Source organism: Mus pahari, chromosome 3 (assembly GCF_900095145.1).
Source record: "Mus pahari chromosome 3, PAHARI_EIJ_v1.1, whole genome shotgun sequence".
NCBI lineage: Eukaryota > Metazoa > Chordata > Mammalia > Rodentia > Muridae > Mus > Mus pahari.
The window spans coordinates 54,474,943-54,489,428 of NC_034592.1; the positions used below are offsets into that span (position 1 = coordinate 54,474,943).

At 44.4% G+C, this 14,486-nt stretch overlaps 1 protein-coding gene across 2 annotated transcripts in view; it reads right to left on the reverse strand.

The window, feature by feature from the left end:
* The window catches only part of Stk39 (serine/threonine kinase 39), a 260,451-nt gene that overhangs the window by 185,045 nt on the left and 60,920 nt on the right, over positions 1-14,486 (reverse strand). For both annotated transcript variants that reach the window (XM_021192061.2, XM_029536818.1), the window contains exons 2-3: positions 12,330-12,442; positions 929-1,037 (exon numbers count right to left, since the gene is read on the reverse strand). In XM_021192061.2, coding sequence (XP_021047720.1) covers positions 929-1,037; positions 12,330-12,442 — 222 coding nt within the window. The remainder of the gene's footprint in view (positions 1-928; positions 1,038-12,329; positions 12,443-14,486) is intronic.

A 14,486-nucleotide genomic window follows, 5' to 3' on the forward strand; every position in this document is an offset into this window, starting at 1 on the left:
GAGGTGGCACTAGCTGAGACTCCTAGCAGTGGGGGACACAGAGCCTGAAGTGGCCACCTCCTATAGCCAGGCAGGACTTCCAGTGGAAAGATAAGGATGCCAACACACCAAAAATCCTTCCACCCAAAATTTGTCCTGCCTACAAGATGTACACGGACAAAGATGGAGCAGAGACGGAGGGACTGGCCAACCAATGACTTGAGAACCATCCCATGTGCAAGCAGTAACCACTAACACTGTTCATGAAACTCTGTTATACTCGCAGATAAGCGCCTAGCATAACTGTCCTCTGAGAGGCTCCACCCAACGGCTGACTGAAACAGATGCAGATACCCATAGTCAAACATTAGATGGAGCTCAGGGAGTTGTGTGGAAGAGTTGAGGAAAGGACTGAGGGACCCTGAGGGAATAGTGACTCTACAAAAATATCAATAGAGTCAACTAACCTGGACCCTTGGGGGCTCCCAGAGACTGAACCACCAACCAAGGAGCATGCATGGGCTGGACCTAGTTTCCCCGACCCCCACACATATGTAACAGAACTGTAGCTCGGTCTTCATGCGGATCCCCCAACCATTGTAGTGGAGATTATCCCTGACTCTGTTGCCTGTCTATGGATCCTGTGCCCCTAACTAAGCTACCTCATCTGGCCTCAGTGGGAGAGGATATTCCTAGTCCTGAAAGAGACTTGATGTGCTAGGGTGTGCTAGAATCTGGGGGTGGGGGGACCTCCCCATTCTCAGAGGAGAAAGGGGGGGAAGGGGCAGTGTGAAGGAAGGAGTGGAAGGGGCTGTGATTGGGATGTAAAGTAAATACATACATTAATTAAAAAAAAAAAGTCAGGCCTTTCAAACCAAGGACTGAGGGGCATCAAGTCTAAAATCTTACTCAGTATGATGGCTCCCACAAAACAATGAAACTCACTTACCTCCACTTAGTAATTTCATGACCAGCCAGAGCTCATCTTTGACCACAAAGGAGGTGTAATAAGTCACTACGTTGGGATGGCTGCATTGGCTCATGGCTTGAATTTCTTTCTGTAAGGAAAAAAAAAAAAGAAGAAGAAAGAAAGAAAAACATGATACAGTACTATAATTATCCTTCCCTCTGCCTCTCTCTCTCTCTCTCTCTTTGGTTATCAGACTATTGAAACAACGCCCCCCCCCCCTGAAATTCCAGTTCTCCCAAGATTTGCCTCCTCAGAAAAGGAAGAAAAGGCCGTGGAAACCTTTTCAAGGAAGAATTTGCCCCCAAGAGAATGATTTGAGACTTTTTTAGAAGACCTCATAGGAGTCAGTGGAGTTGAGAGAACTGGTATGCACAGAGGACAACATTTTGGTCAGGCTGCCTAGTTATGCATTTGTCTTGCCAGACACAGGACAGAAGAACCAGCCCAGTGTATTACCCGGATGACTGTCATGCCACCAGCCAAAGGCTCTGCAACACAGAACTGTATGCTGCTTTCCTAAACTTAAGTCGTCATTATCATCATCATCATCATCATCATCATCATCATCATCATCATGGGGGGAAGGAGGGGAAGAGGGAGGGGGAGGAGAGAGGGGGAGGGGAGGGGGCAGGGAGAGGGGGAGAAGGAGTGGAGGGAGGGAAGCCTGAGCAAGCTGCAAGAAGAACTAAGAAGAACTGGGTCTCGGTGAGCAGCTTCAAATCTTATGGGTCATATCTCAACCCTCATCCAAAAGGAGACAAAACTGCCTCTGTTTCTGCACTATGCTAAATGCGGAAATGCCAGCTTACCATTCCACAAACTATGCCTCAGTCAATACTCCTCCAGGGGAAAAAAAGAGGGGGGAGGGGACAAGTGTGGAGCAGATAAAGCAAACTTGAGAACCATCAGACACAATGGCTCACTCTGAGAGAGAGACTGGCAATCGGAACCCTGCTGAAGGGTCTAAGAGCTTCTGTACATTAACTGAGATCTCTTCACTCACCAAGATATCAGAAAAGCAACGCTTTGCAGTTCAGTTTGCAAACACTGCCACAGAGAACAACATTTGTGGGATTACATAAAATGGCAAAGCTGTTAAATAAAATACATGGAAAAACTTGGATAAAGCTCATTTTCCCAATGTTCGAGGGCATGCTGGTTTTGGATTGGTGTTTAAAGTTATGACTATAAACCATTCACCCATAGTTCACCAGCAAAAGACACCCCTGGTCACCAAAGCAGCTTTACACAAGCCAAGCACACTCGTGAAAGAGAGGGGGGTCGTGGCATTCAGCCACACGTAAATTCTATCCCACACTTCTGGTTAACGTCGAGTTAACTAGGCTGCCAAACCAGCACATCCCAATTTGGGCGACTACCATGCATGATCTGGTATTACCTAATCCTCAAATTACCCAAAAGATCAGGCACATCAGATAACTCAGCTAAAAGATGGCAGTGCATTAACCCAGGCACACACCTTAATACCTCCATATCTTTAAAGCTCCTCCTAGAGCTCCATGAAACTGACTGACGTTTGTATTTTCTTTTTGTCCTGTGCAGATGCTCTCCTTCCTCACGCCCCTCAGCCAGCGAGCTCCTTCTCTAGGGATCTGAGTAAACCTAAGGTCTGGTGTCATTTGTTTCCGGGATCGTGCCCTTTTGCCACGACATGCTTCTGGGGGAGAAATGAAGCACATCCCAGACCACCGCTTTTCCAAGTCACCATCACCCGATGAAAAGGGAACACCTCCCCGACTCAGCCTGAAGCATGGGGTGGGGTCCAACTCCTACAGCACGGGAGCAGATGAAGTATGCTGACTGCAGACATTCTCTGAATTATCGCCATATACTCCTGTCAATGAATGCCTCTTGGCTTCCTAACTGCCAATCTTTCAGACTATTAATCAAAAAGGACAATCAATAACCAGTGTTTATATGTAAGAAAATTGTCTTGCCTTGACCAAAAAAAAAAAAATACTACTGTATTATCAAAGGATGGAATAAAAACTTTGTAACCAGTTCTTCCTACAGAAAGATCCAATTCTGATTCCCTTAACTGGATCACAGCCTATGCAGAAGTATAATTTGGGGCAAGGCTTCTGAAACTGGAATGTGTACCTGGGGTCAAATGAAATATTCAGGTTCCACAGGACAGGCCTGGGTCACACCTAGGGCACCTTGTAGCCGGCTTTCCCGAAATGCTTATGTTGTGAGACCTAGAACCACTTTCAGGAGCAGAACTTCAGACTGAGCCTGGAGGTCAGCAAGGTGGCAGAGGGAAGGTTGGGAAACAAACCCAAATGCTGCCTGAGGGCCAGGTAGGAAGTCAGGCCCTGCCTCCTGTGTGCTGCCTAGCTGAGCTCAAACTGAGGAGAAGATCAGAAAGCAGAGACAGAAGAACAGGGGACACACAGTAATGTGCCAGCTGTTTGATGTCATGGGAACAGGTAACAGTAAAATGGCAGCTGGCTGGAAAGGTTGAGGCAGGAGGTTGAGGCAGGAGGATCTCAGCTTTGAAGTCAGCCTGGGCTACATACATAGAACCTGCCCACACACTCAGACCCCTAACTCTGTCTTTTACCACCCTGACCATCCTGGCTGAGCATTTACCCTTGTGGCGTCTCACTTTCCCTTCCTGTAAAATGGGACTGATATCACCTGCCACTGAGGCACAGTGTGGGGAAAGCAAAGGGGGGTTGGCACACCTTCCCTCGCAGCTCTAGCATGTATCACTGCACTCAAAGATAGCCTGGGCTACTGGTCGGTCACTCAATGCAAGGGTTACAAGTGCCTGACTCAGCCACAAAGGCACAGGGTTGACCCTGGCACCTTGTTCACCTGTTCCTGGAGAAGGTTCATGCGACACCACCACTGGCCCTGCCAGCTCACAGAGTTTCCTGTATTGCACACAGATGGGGACACTGGAGTCGGGAGCCAGCGTTACTGCTGCTGCTGCTGCTGCTGGACCTTCGCCATCTGTGCTTCCTGGTCACTCTGTGTCGGGTTCATTTATAACCCCTTGTTACACTCTGCGGATCCAGGGAAGCTGCCTCCAAGTGTCTTAGAGAACAATCTAATTATATACTCATGCGAAAGAAGTGTAAAGGACAAAGAGCAAAGCATCTGAGAAGAGAAGAGTTAGGGGAAATGTAAACATGCAGCAGTTATGAATCTTATTGTCCAAATGCACGAGATAGCAAAACACACCTTTACAACATATCTGACATTCTCCAAGTAGCTAAACGATTCCTTAAATGATATGGGCATAAGAAAACTTATAAAAAAGACTTCAGAAAGTAATTCTCCAGTTTGTATTTCTACAGTAACAGCATCGTCTGGAAGGATGACCCATGCCTACTAACCATATACCATAAAAAAGCAGGGTTTAAAATAAGAAAGACTAAGGTCTGGGGATCCCTCTATGCGGGAAACCTTGGGTTCCATCCCCAGCACCATACATAACAGCGAGCTCCGTCTGCTGAGTGAAGGGAGAAGGGTCTGCAGTTTAAGGTCATTCACGGCTACACACAGAACACATAGGACAGCCTGGCAACACGACGCTCTAGCTCCAAAACAAATTACATTAATTAATTTTATATTAAGTACATAATACAAATTAAGTCATTTTTAATGTTTGCCAAAAATTAGAAGACTATTAACAAAGCGTTTACAAGGGCAAAGTATTCTACTGGCTGCCACTTTCAATTATGAAAATGTCACAGCAAATTTTTAATTATGAAAGTGATATACTATTAGGAGGCAATCCCTTACATCTTTTAGGGGACAAATATCAACAGAGAAAACCCAATTCAAGGAGTGAGCCAAATACTCTATCTTATACTGTGACAAATGAACAACAAAAAAGAAATGTGCTCTGACATTTACCTCTGCCACTGTTTTCTCGTGGCCTGCTATCTGAGTTTAGGGGAGTATATTCTAATTGACAGCAAGAATATAAATGAGAAAGTTCTAGACATTATAATCAGAAAGAAAAAATTATCTTTATTAGAGAAGCATGAATTCTGCACTGGCTTGAATCAGTGTCGGAACGCTTTAAAAAAAGAGAGCTGGCATCACAGTGTGAAGCGCCAGGCTGCTTGGTCCACCTTTCGGAAAATCCCTCGGGTGTAGTAGGGAATGAGACTGGGGAAATATCTGCTCACTGAGAGAGCAGAGTGGACATCCCAGGTCTTATGAGATTGGTTGTGGGGACACGAAACTGTGTACAAAAACAAACAAAAAAGTATGAAGAAGCTTTTTTTAAAAAAGAAAAATTAAGTTGCCTTAAACAGTTCTTTAATAAACAGTAGCAGCCATGAATATGTGTGTAACACGCACACACACATACACACTCACAGCTCACACATAGCTCTGAGGTTAGCTCCATAGAACCAGAATAAGGCTCATATAATGATAATAATAATAATAATAATAATAATAATAATAATAATAATAAAAACGAAGAGCACAGAGTGGTGTGAATGCCAGCACTGGGAGGCAGAAGTAGGTGGGTCTCTGTGAGTTCAAGACCAGCCTGGTCTACAAAGTGAGTTCCAAGATAGACAGGGCTACACAGAGAAATCTTTTCTCAGAAAGCAATGAATGAATGAATGAATGAATGAATGACAATTTCTTTGTTCACTGGCATGTCAAACTCCCAGGAACCAAGAAGCCAGATGCCAACAATGCTACAGATTGTCTTGCCAGCACTCAGTGAGCAGAAAAGTGAGGTAAACCTATCCCACAGCACTGGAGTTCTGCCAGGGAAGAAGCACCTGCCCAAGGGAGAACTGCCCCCAGCCTTCAGCAAGCGTCTCCTGCACATTGCACAGAGCTCACTTTGCAGCCATGGACTTATTCCCCATGGAAAACACAAACCAAAATAGAAAAGAAGACAGCAGGCAAGAGCAAAGGCATTTGTCTCAACCCCAACATTGCCTGGAGCACTAGAGAGATGGCAAGGGTTGGGTGCAGAGCCATGAGACATGTAAGGGGCTGGGTGGCAAAGTGCTTGCTCAGCATGAGGCCCCACAGTCAGTCTTCAGCCTCACAAAAAAAGAGACACATGACCAAAGACGCAGCCAATCTGAAGTGCCATCCACACTTCCTCCCGCGTGTATGAGTGTATACTAGGACTAGGTAGCTCTCTGTTTCTCTTCTGTATGAGTGTATACTAGGTATGTCTCTGTTTCTCCTGTGTATATGAGTGTACACTAGGTAGGTCTATTCTTCCTGTGTATATGTGTATACACTAGATATATTTGCTCCTCCTGTGTATATAAGCATATACTAGGTATGTCTCTGTTTTGCCTGTGTATATGGGTGTATATTAGGTAGGTGTCTTCTTCCTGTGTATATGACTGTACACTAAGTAGGTCTGTTCCTCCTGAGTATATGAGTATACACGAGGTAGGTCTGTTCCTCTTGTGCACATGAGTTTACACTAGGTAGCTCCTAGGTATGATATAGACCAGATAGGTCTCTGTTGCTGACAAAATAGAAACCCGAAGAAGTCTCTTTTGCAGTGCTCATTTTTTTACCACTTTTTGAAAAATCAAATTTAGCCATTTCAGCAAAATTTTCTAACAACTGCATTTAAATATAAATTCAATTGGTATTATTTAATTATTAATTTCACATATTATTAGTATGTGAAGAAACTATGACATAACTTTTAAATGTGACATTCTAAAAGTGAAAACTATTTTTCCAACCAAATTATACATATTTATAGGCCAATGTAAGTTCAGAACTACAGAAGTGGATTTGCTTTGGACATAAGTAATTATTCTCTCCTTTATTTAACATGTGTCCATGTCTTCAAAATAGTCCTTCCCCAAATTCCCTTCTGAACCCTGCCTCCAACTGGGCAACACTTAATTAAAAACAACAACAACAACAACAACAACAACAACAAAAAACCAAAACACACTCAAAACACTGAAACAGATGAAACCGATTCCGGAGTTGTGTGGTGAGAAGTAGAAAATACTCGGTTGAAACCTAAACTGCTCAAGCAGTGTTGCACTCGGTGAAGCGGGCTTGCATTCCATCACTGAAGGCGTGAGGTAAAAGACTGCACTGAAGAGCCGAATGTAATGGGTCCCACATCTGAGGAGGAATGAGCTGGACGATGGGTAGACAATTCACTAATTAGAAAATGAATATGTTCAAGCGGAATTAGAAACTCCTCCAGGATGATTATAAACTACTGTTTGGAGGCCAACTTGCAAAGCTGGAAGCTCTCTAAAGCAGAGTAATCTTACTGCAATAAACAATAACCATGACTTGAAAAAGGACCAGCTTTGCTAACACAACACAGACAAGGTTTGGTTTTATTTGGGGGTGGGAAGGGGTTGCTTGTTTGTTTCCTTTAAGCCTCTAATAAAGGGGGGACTTGTTCTCAGAAGGTCTGCGATGAAGAGACTGGAAATCCTGCATCTAATTACGGTTAGAGGTTAACTATTGCTCTCAAAATGATCATTAAACTAGGGAACGATCCAAAGCTTTGGTTTCTCCAAAACACTCTATAAATCAAAGCTAATTTATGCTTCTAACGAGGGGGAGGAGAGAAAAGAGGATGGAAGGGAGAGAGGGAACAGGAGATGAAAAGAATAGAAAAATAATAGCCCCAGCAGCAGAAAGTAATGTCTTTTTGCTGAGGAGAAGAAAAAAAAAATGTCTGGATTTATGGATGACTCTTGTCTGTGACAGAGCCAACTGTCTTTACGAGGATGATGGAGGAAGCCAAGGGCAGAAGCCAGAACTCTGACAACTGATGCGACTGGGGTCAACGCATACGTGGAGAGGAGAGCACAAGGCATGCGCAGATCCAGAACTTCACAGGAGACTTTCATCTCCACAGCACAACACTGCAGTAAACGCACGCACGGCACAACTTGCTAGTAATCTGTGTTCTTGTTTCAGGGAATCTGAAAGCGTATGTTTTGGAAGACCTTAGCTTCAAACAGCCGCAATCCTAGAACTCTCAGGGAGGTGAACCCATGCCATCTAAGGAGGTGATTCTCTTTGAATGAAGGAGAGGGAGCCCCAGGGTGAGTTCTCCCTACCCTGGGCAGATGTGCTGGGTTAAGTAGGAAGCAGGCACATCCTCTAGCTCTGGGACCTTTCCTTTCCCCTCCGATGGCACTCAGCAGCCAGCACTTTATACTGTCATTGTTTCCTTTGAAATGACTTTGGCCACATCTGTCATCCATCACAAACTGAAATCATGACATAATTTCATAATGTCATCCCTGAACGATTTTTTTTTCCTTTCTTTTTCTTTTCTTTTCTCTTCTGCTCCCCCTGCCTTGCTCCCTTAAAGAAATGGGAGCTTTGGCTGCTGGATTAAGGTTCCTCCTACAGCATGTGGTCTAATAATTACAACTGCTAATAATAATGAAATGATAGTTCAGCAGCACAGGGGAGATGAACTTGAGTTGTCCATAACTAAACCTAAGAAAGACCTAAAACACAGAGACCCAAGTCAGAGCCAAAGAGAAGAGGTGAATGGTTAGAAATTGGGTTCAAGAAAATGCTGGGCATAGTGGCATACATCTATAATCCCAGCACATGGGAGACTGAGGCAGGATAAGCGATGTTTACGGCAAATAATGGCTGCATGATGAGATCCTTAAAAAACAAACAAACAAAGAACAAAAACAAAACCTCAGCCAAATTAGCTCATGAGTCAAAAATGTTCAGTAGCCTCCGGATAAAGAAAAAAATCCTGGAAGAAAAGTTAAATTACAAGGTAAATAGAAAAGAATGGTATGTTTTTGGAATTTATTTTATCATCTGATGATGGTCTAAAAAGAAAGATGCCTTCAAAAAAGATGCTTAATTCTCTGCTTCTATAATGGATTTTAAGAAGATTCATCGGTGCCCTAGGGCAGTGTTTCTAACCTTTGAAGCTGACCCCAAACCAGGGAGCAAACCCTTCCAAGAGGCTCAGAGCTCCCTCCAAAAGGCGCTCACCAGTCTGCATGACAAGGGTCAGCCTCACTTAGCGAGTCTGAAAATTCCCACTGCAGAGCAGGCAATCTGTTCATCACCCTGCTGAAGTAGCTCCCAACCAGCACAGGGGAAAGAAAGGCGTCCACTGCTCAAAACTCTCACTGTTCCTCGTCCCAAATGAAGAGACTGATTTACTGCTAGACCGAGGAACGAGAACCTTCTAGCATCTAAAGCCTTTGGTAAATGTGAAATTCACAGATCCCTGCTTCACAGCTAAAAGATGCATTCCAGAGGTGGTAAGCTACTTTAAATTCCCATTTATAACAGGACCTCCTTAGAATGCGGGCTGATACTTAAGTATGGGGGTCAACAAATCTTAGACTGGCCAGAGCACATGCTGAAAGAGGAGGACATGAAGCACAATGGTCACTTCATCCTGACAGGCTACATACATCCAGTCACAGGCAAACTCCGCAACAGACAAGAAAACGTAAAGTCATACAGAGAGAAAGCCCAAGTTTGGGGAACTTAAACGTCAGTCAGTCAGTAAGTACTTGAATGCAACTATTCACGGGTGCGCGCTCTCCTCGAGTTACTGTTAAACTACATCAAACAAGATTTTGCACGAACAGTCAGCCTTGAAATTCAATATACACCCCTGCGGCTTAACCTTCTAACAGACGAAGCACTCTATAGAAATGATATTTAAGTATCTATCAGATAAACAGAAAATGTGTTTTTGTATCCTCAACCAGCTTAACCTTGAAGAACTGAAGGCGAACTCATTTCAGCAGGAAAGTTTAAATCAGCAATTACTCAGTACCCATGAGTTCATTTGACATTTAGTTTTCCTCCCTTTATTCTTGGAGAAGCTGGCACCATGATTAACACTTTTAAACAACTTGTCTCCTTACTCAGTAAAACCTAGAGTCAAGGCCATGAGTACAGGAAAGGTACTGTGGCTCTGTGTGGAAAACGGCTATGTGAGGTCACATCAGGCCCTGCATATAGATCCCTCCTATCATGGGACAAGGGCCATGAACTCGGGGAGAGAACTGAGGGTAGGGAACAGAGCAGGGAGTATCAGTCTGGGGGTGAAAGATCCCTTGGGGGAGGCAGATGTTCCAGGAGCTTGTAAATAGTTGATAATTGTGACTTCTATGACATAATGCTCTCACAAGATAAAGTCCCCAGTAGGCCATTGTTCCTTCTAAGAACAATGGTTTCCAGTTAACACATGACACCCTCTATGAGACGAGGCAGTGCCCCAACCTGGAGATAATACACACTCGTGGAATTAAAGGATTATTAGGATACCGGATGTCCAAACACTGCCAAAATGTGAAACCATAGGAATAATGAAAGTGCAAGCAACAGCAGTGGCAGAGGTCAAAAGGGCGCTGTCACTCTACTCCACACAAAGCTCCTATGTCCGTCATCTGGACCACAAAGGCCTGATGACCTCGGGCAGGCTAGTAATAGCAGTATATTCTGAAGTACCAGAGCCATTCCTCCCACCATCTCTAAATACATCAAGACACCGAAAGGCCAAAGGTTCAAAGTAAAGACCAAAGCCATTCATTTATTAATTTAACATCCTTTAAACTGAGAATGTTGTTGTTTTATTTTACTGAATAAATAAGTATGCATGTGTTCTCTAGAGCTTGGGTGCTGCAGCAAGATGAAAGGATTCAGAAAAATTAACTACTGCTAATAGACAAACTCTGAGAGACTGATGGAGCCAAGCACCAGAGGAATGAAAAGCACCGCCTTTAAACAGACAGCTTGCTGAGTTACATACAGCCTGTGAAGGTACACTTGCTGGTCCCAGCCCTAACTGGGCCATCATGCCTGTTTGCCAAGTGTGATTAAAAAAAAAAAAAAAGCTACCAGCGGCCCTGGACGACTCAGAGCTTGACAGAGACCAGACCACAGCATTGCGGCACAGCTTGAAAACTGCTTCCAAGACCGCGGGGCGCAGGCGTAACTCAAGCTGTACACTCTGCATAAACACTCGGTGGCTGAGGATCCGGCAGAGCACCACAGCGCAATGCAAGCGGCACAGGCGAGCTCTTAACGGGGATATTTCAGACAAGGAGGCATAAGTGTTAACGTACGGTTCTCGATTTAGAAAGCCATGCCCCCCAAGCAGAGACACAGAAAACGAAGACTCCCAACAGACAGACCTCAAGGACCTTCTGCTTCGGCGCCCTCTTAAAGGACCCAAAGCTATTAGGCAATGCAACTACAGCTAAAAATCAAGTCAGTGGCTGAAGCAGGACCCAGCTCTCCGAACTGGTTAGTCAATGCCCTTTCCACCCAGGGAAGATGACCTTGGGGACTGGAAGAGGACAAAGACACAATTGTACTGGTGGCTACAATCAGAAACAGGTAAGGCCTATGCAGTACAACTCCCATGCAAGCAACGCACGGCTGAAATTTTACAAGGAAAAAAAACCCTCCATAAGTGAATGATTACTGTTTAAATTAACATTTAATTGCAGGAGCCCTTGCTCTAATCTGAGCTTTGAGTGGCAATCCAGTGCTTCGGTCCCATTGAGATCTATGCATTGTGTAACCTGATTTAAAATGGAAGGCCAAACAGATCTGGAAAAGTACAGCTTTATCCTTGAACTTAATTTATACTATAGTGTACTGTAATTAAGCCTGAAATAAAAGCTATATTCTGAGGAGAGACAAAAAGCTCTTGTTAATGCCATTCCATTCCCAACGTAGAATAAAACAAAAGGCTCCTTCATGTGGAGCCAACTGTCATCATACGTTGACGCTTGTACGGTGCTACTGGACTAATATTTGTGCTGGGATTAGCATCGGGATAACCAGTGAGCTAACTTCTCCACTGCAGTTTTCTTTTATCCTGAAATAAATGGCCAAAAGGTAAAAAAAAAAAAGAAAAGAAAAAAAAAAAAGAAAAAAAAATTGGCAGGCAGAACGACAACTATATTTATGAGATTAAACTCCAAAACCCTTCACAGTTTGCTGGGTAACTAATAACCATTTGCTAAGCTGTTCATTTAATAATGAGTCAGTTAAGCCAAAAGCAAATGTTCCTACAACCAGCCAATGCTCCTATAGTCAGATCTACACAAACAAGCTCCAATAATTTATGTAAGTGCTTCATTTCAGATATGAAATAGAAGGTAAGCATTCGAGAGTAAAAAACGTGTCAACAACTGAAATGAAGTACATTACAAAAGAAAACTAAATTCGTATATGATTTTGACCACTGGGCCTGCGCAGACCCAACACTGAAATCAACACTATTAATCATAGATCATCCCCTGGGGAGAAGAAAGGGGTGTGGCTCATCCCCAAGAAACACTACCCACCCATCCCCATCCCACAAGTCGAGGGCCAGGGAGAGCAAGCGACAGGAGTCTCCTCCCCTTATACTCACCAGGAGTTCATCCATACTCGTCTGGCATTTTTCCAAGTTGATCCGCTTTATGGCTACGCGTTCTTGCCTGGGTTTGCATAGGGCTGCCTGAACCACCGCAGTCGCTCCGCTGCCTGAAACAAAATAAAGAGGAAATCGGCTCTCATATACAGCACTGATATACTGCTACCTATGCATCTCTTTCTTAAATGCCTGTAATTTAAGTTGGAAGTATTCAAAATGTTACCAGTGGCATCTTCAAAGAGTCCCTGAAGCCCTACAGTAAGTATCCAGAGGAGAAAGGGGGGGGGTTGGGTGTTTCCGGGTGTTTCTCTGAGGACATGGGGACCAGCAGGATGAGTACGACTCTGCTTGAAGTGGTGATGACCCTTGAGTCCAGACTCACTTCAACTACACTTATAACCCAGGCTCTTCCTCTACTTCAGTGCAACCCAAGCCAGCCAGTCCTGCCTGGGCTACCTCAGGACTTCCATTGGGGCCCGAGTCTTAGCATCCTGAACACTCCTGGAAGGGGGCGGGGGGAGGGGGTCAGCTCTTGCTCTACAACTAGGAAAAAAACAAAACAAAACAAAACAAAACAAAAAGAAACAGAAATCCGCCCTAGGATTCTCTTGTTTAAAACACAGCTCTTAAGGATGCCAAGTGAAATGATGCCAATCTGTACCAATAAAAGCTCTTGGCATTCCTGGGAATTTCATATTTTTTAAGGTCTCTTGATCATCATTAGCTAATGCACTTAAAACTCCTAAAAGATGGAGCCATGCTGTTATCCAAATTTTATAAGAACAGAACATAGAAGGGTAAGGATTTGTGGCACAACACCAGGAGCTTCTAATCAGATTGATAGCCCACCAAGCCAAAAGACCCCCTCAAACAATGCATCTTAACTCTGCAGATAATACCAAAAAATGGCCTTCCAATCACATAAATAATTTCCCAATCCCACATATCCAATAAAAGTAACACAGTCTAAACTTAGGACTATACCAAAGGGTACACATGTGACTCTCCGGCCTTCATCCGAGAGAGCTGACTTGGGAACAATGTGCCCTCCACAGCCCCGTCAGCTGGAACCTAGGGACCTGGGGGGTTAGCCTAGTACCCTCCATGTTCTCTGCCTTCAGGGCTCCCACACACAGGAGCCCAACCTATATGAACGCCATGTGCTGAACACCCACGGCACAGTAGCACCGTAGCCATAAAACTCCCATTAAAGTGTATGCATCTTTAGTATCAGCCTCATTTTATATGTGAGAAAACGGGAACCTGGCAAAGCTGCCCCAGGTCACATAGCTAATATGTAAGTACTGGGCTGGGGTCTGAGTCAGTGCGCCAGACGCCCACGTCTGTGCTCTTTGTCTACTTCCCACAAGCTGGAGCACAGCCTGCCCTTCCTTGCTTGCGTCGGCCTTGCCAGGAAAATATTTCTTCAATACTAAATAGCTCAACCAAAGAGAACCACCCGGCAGAAAAGGTGCAAGTGAACCTCCCTTTCAGGAGCAGGGACAGTACTGCTGTGTGACAGGGCTTTTCCCAGAACAAGAGACTGTCAGTGAAGGGAGTCTCGGAGAAAGCACTAAGTAGCTGGTTAGCAGTGAGCCTGAGACCCAGCAGAAACACCCACAGTTTAACTAGCTGCTGGCATCGTGCCCTATCACTCTGACGTCAATTTCCATCTTCCTCTCTTCCACCCTTAATACAGGCTCCTGTATTTTCAAATCAGAGCAATTGAAGAAGGAAAAGCAGGCCAGCTCCCATTAAGGCCTGAACAGGTGCATATAACATCAGGTTCCCTCCCAACGGCCCTTGACTTAACAACTTCAGACTGGGGTTCCCACTAATACATTCACGAATGCAGTCACAAGTAAGGATTCTCCAATGCGGGAGAAGTGGGAAGTCCCCTGCTTTATAGTGAGCATCTTACTGGTTAGAACTACAGCCAACTAAAGAATAATGACTTTTATCTCAGACAGGAAATATGAAGCCCACTGCCATAAGGAATAGTCTTCCCTCCATAATAGAAGAACGTAGACCCCCAAAGCAAGGCATGTCAGTGTGAGAGAGAGAGAGAGAGAGAGAGAGAGAGAGAGAGAGAGAGAGAGAGAGAGAGAGAGAATGTGTTTGTTTGTTTGTTTTGCTCCAGATTGCCAGCCAGGA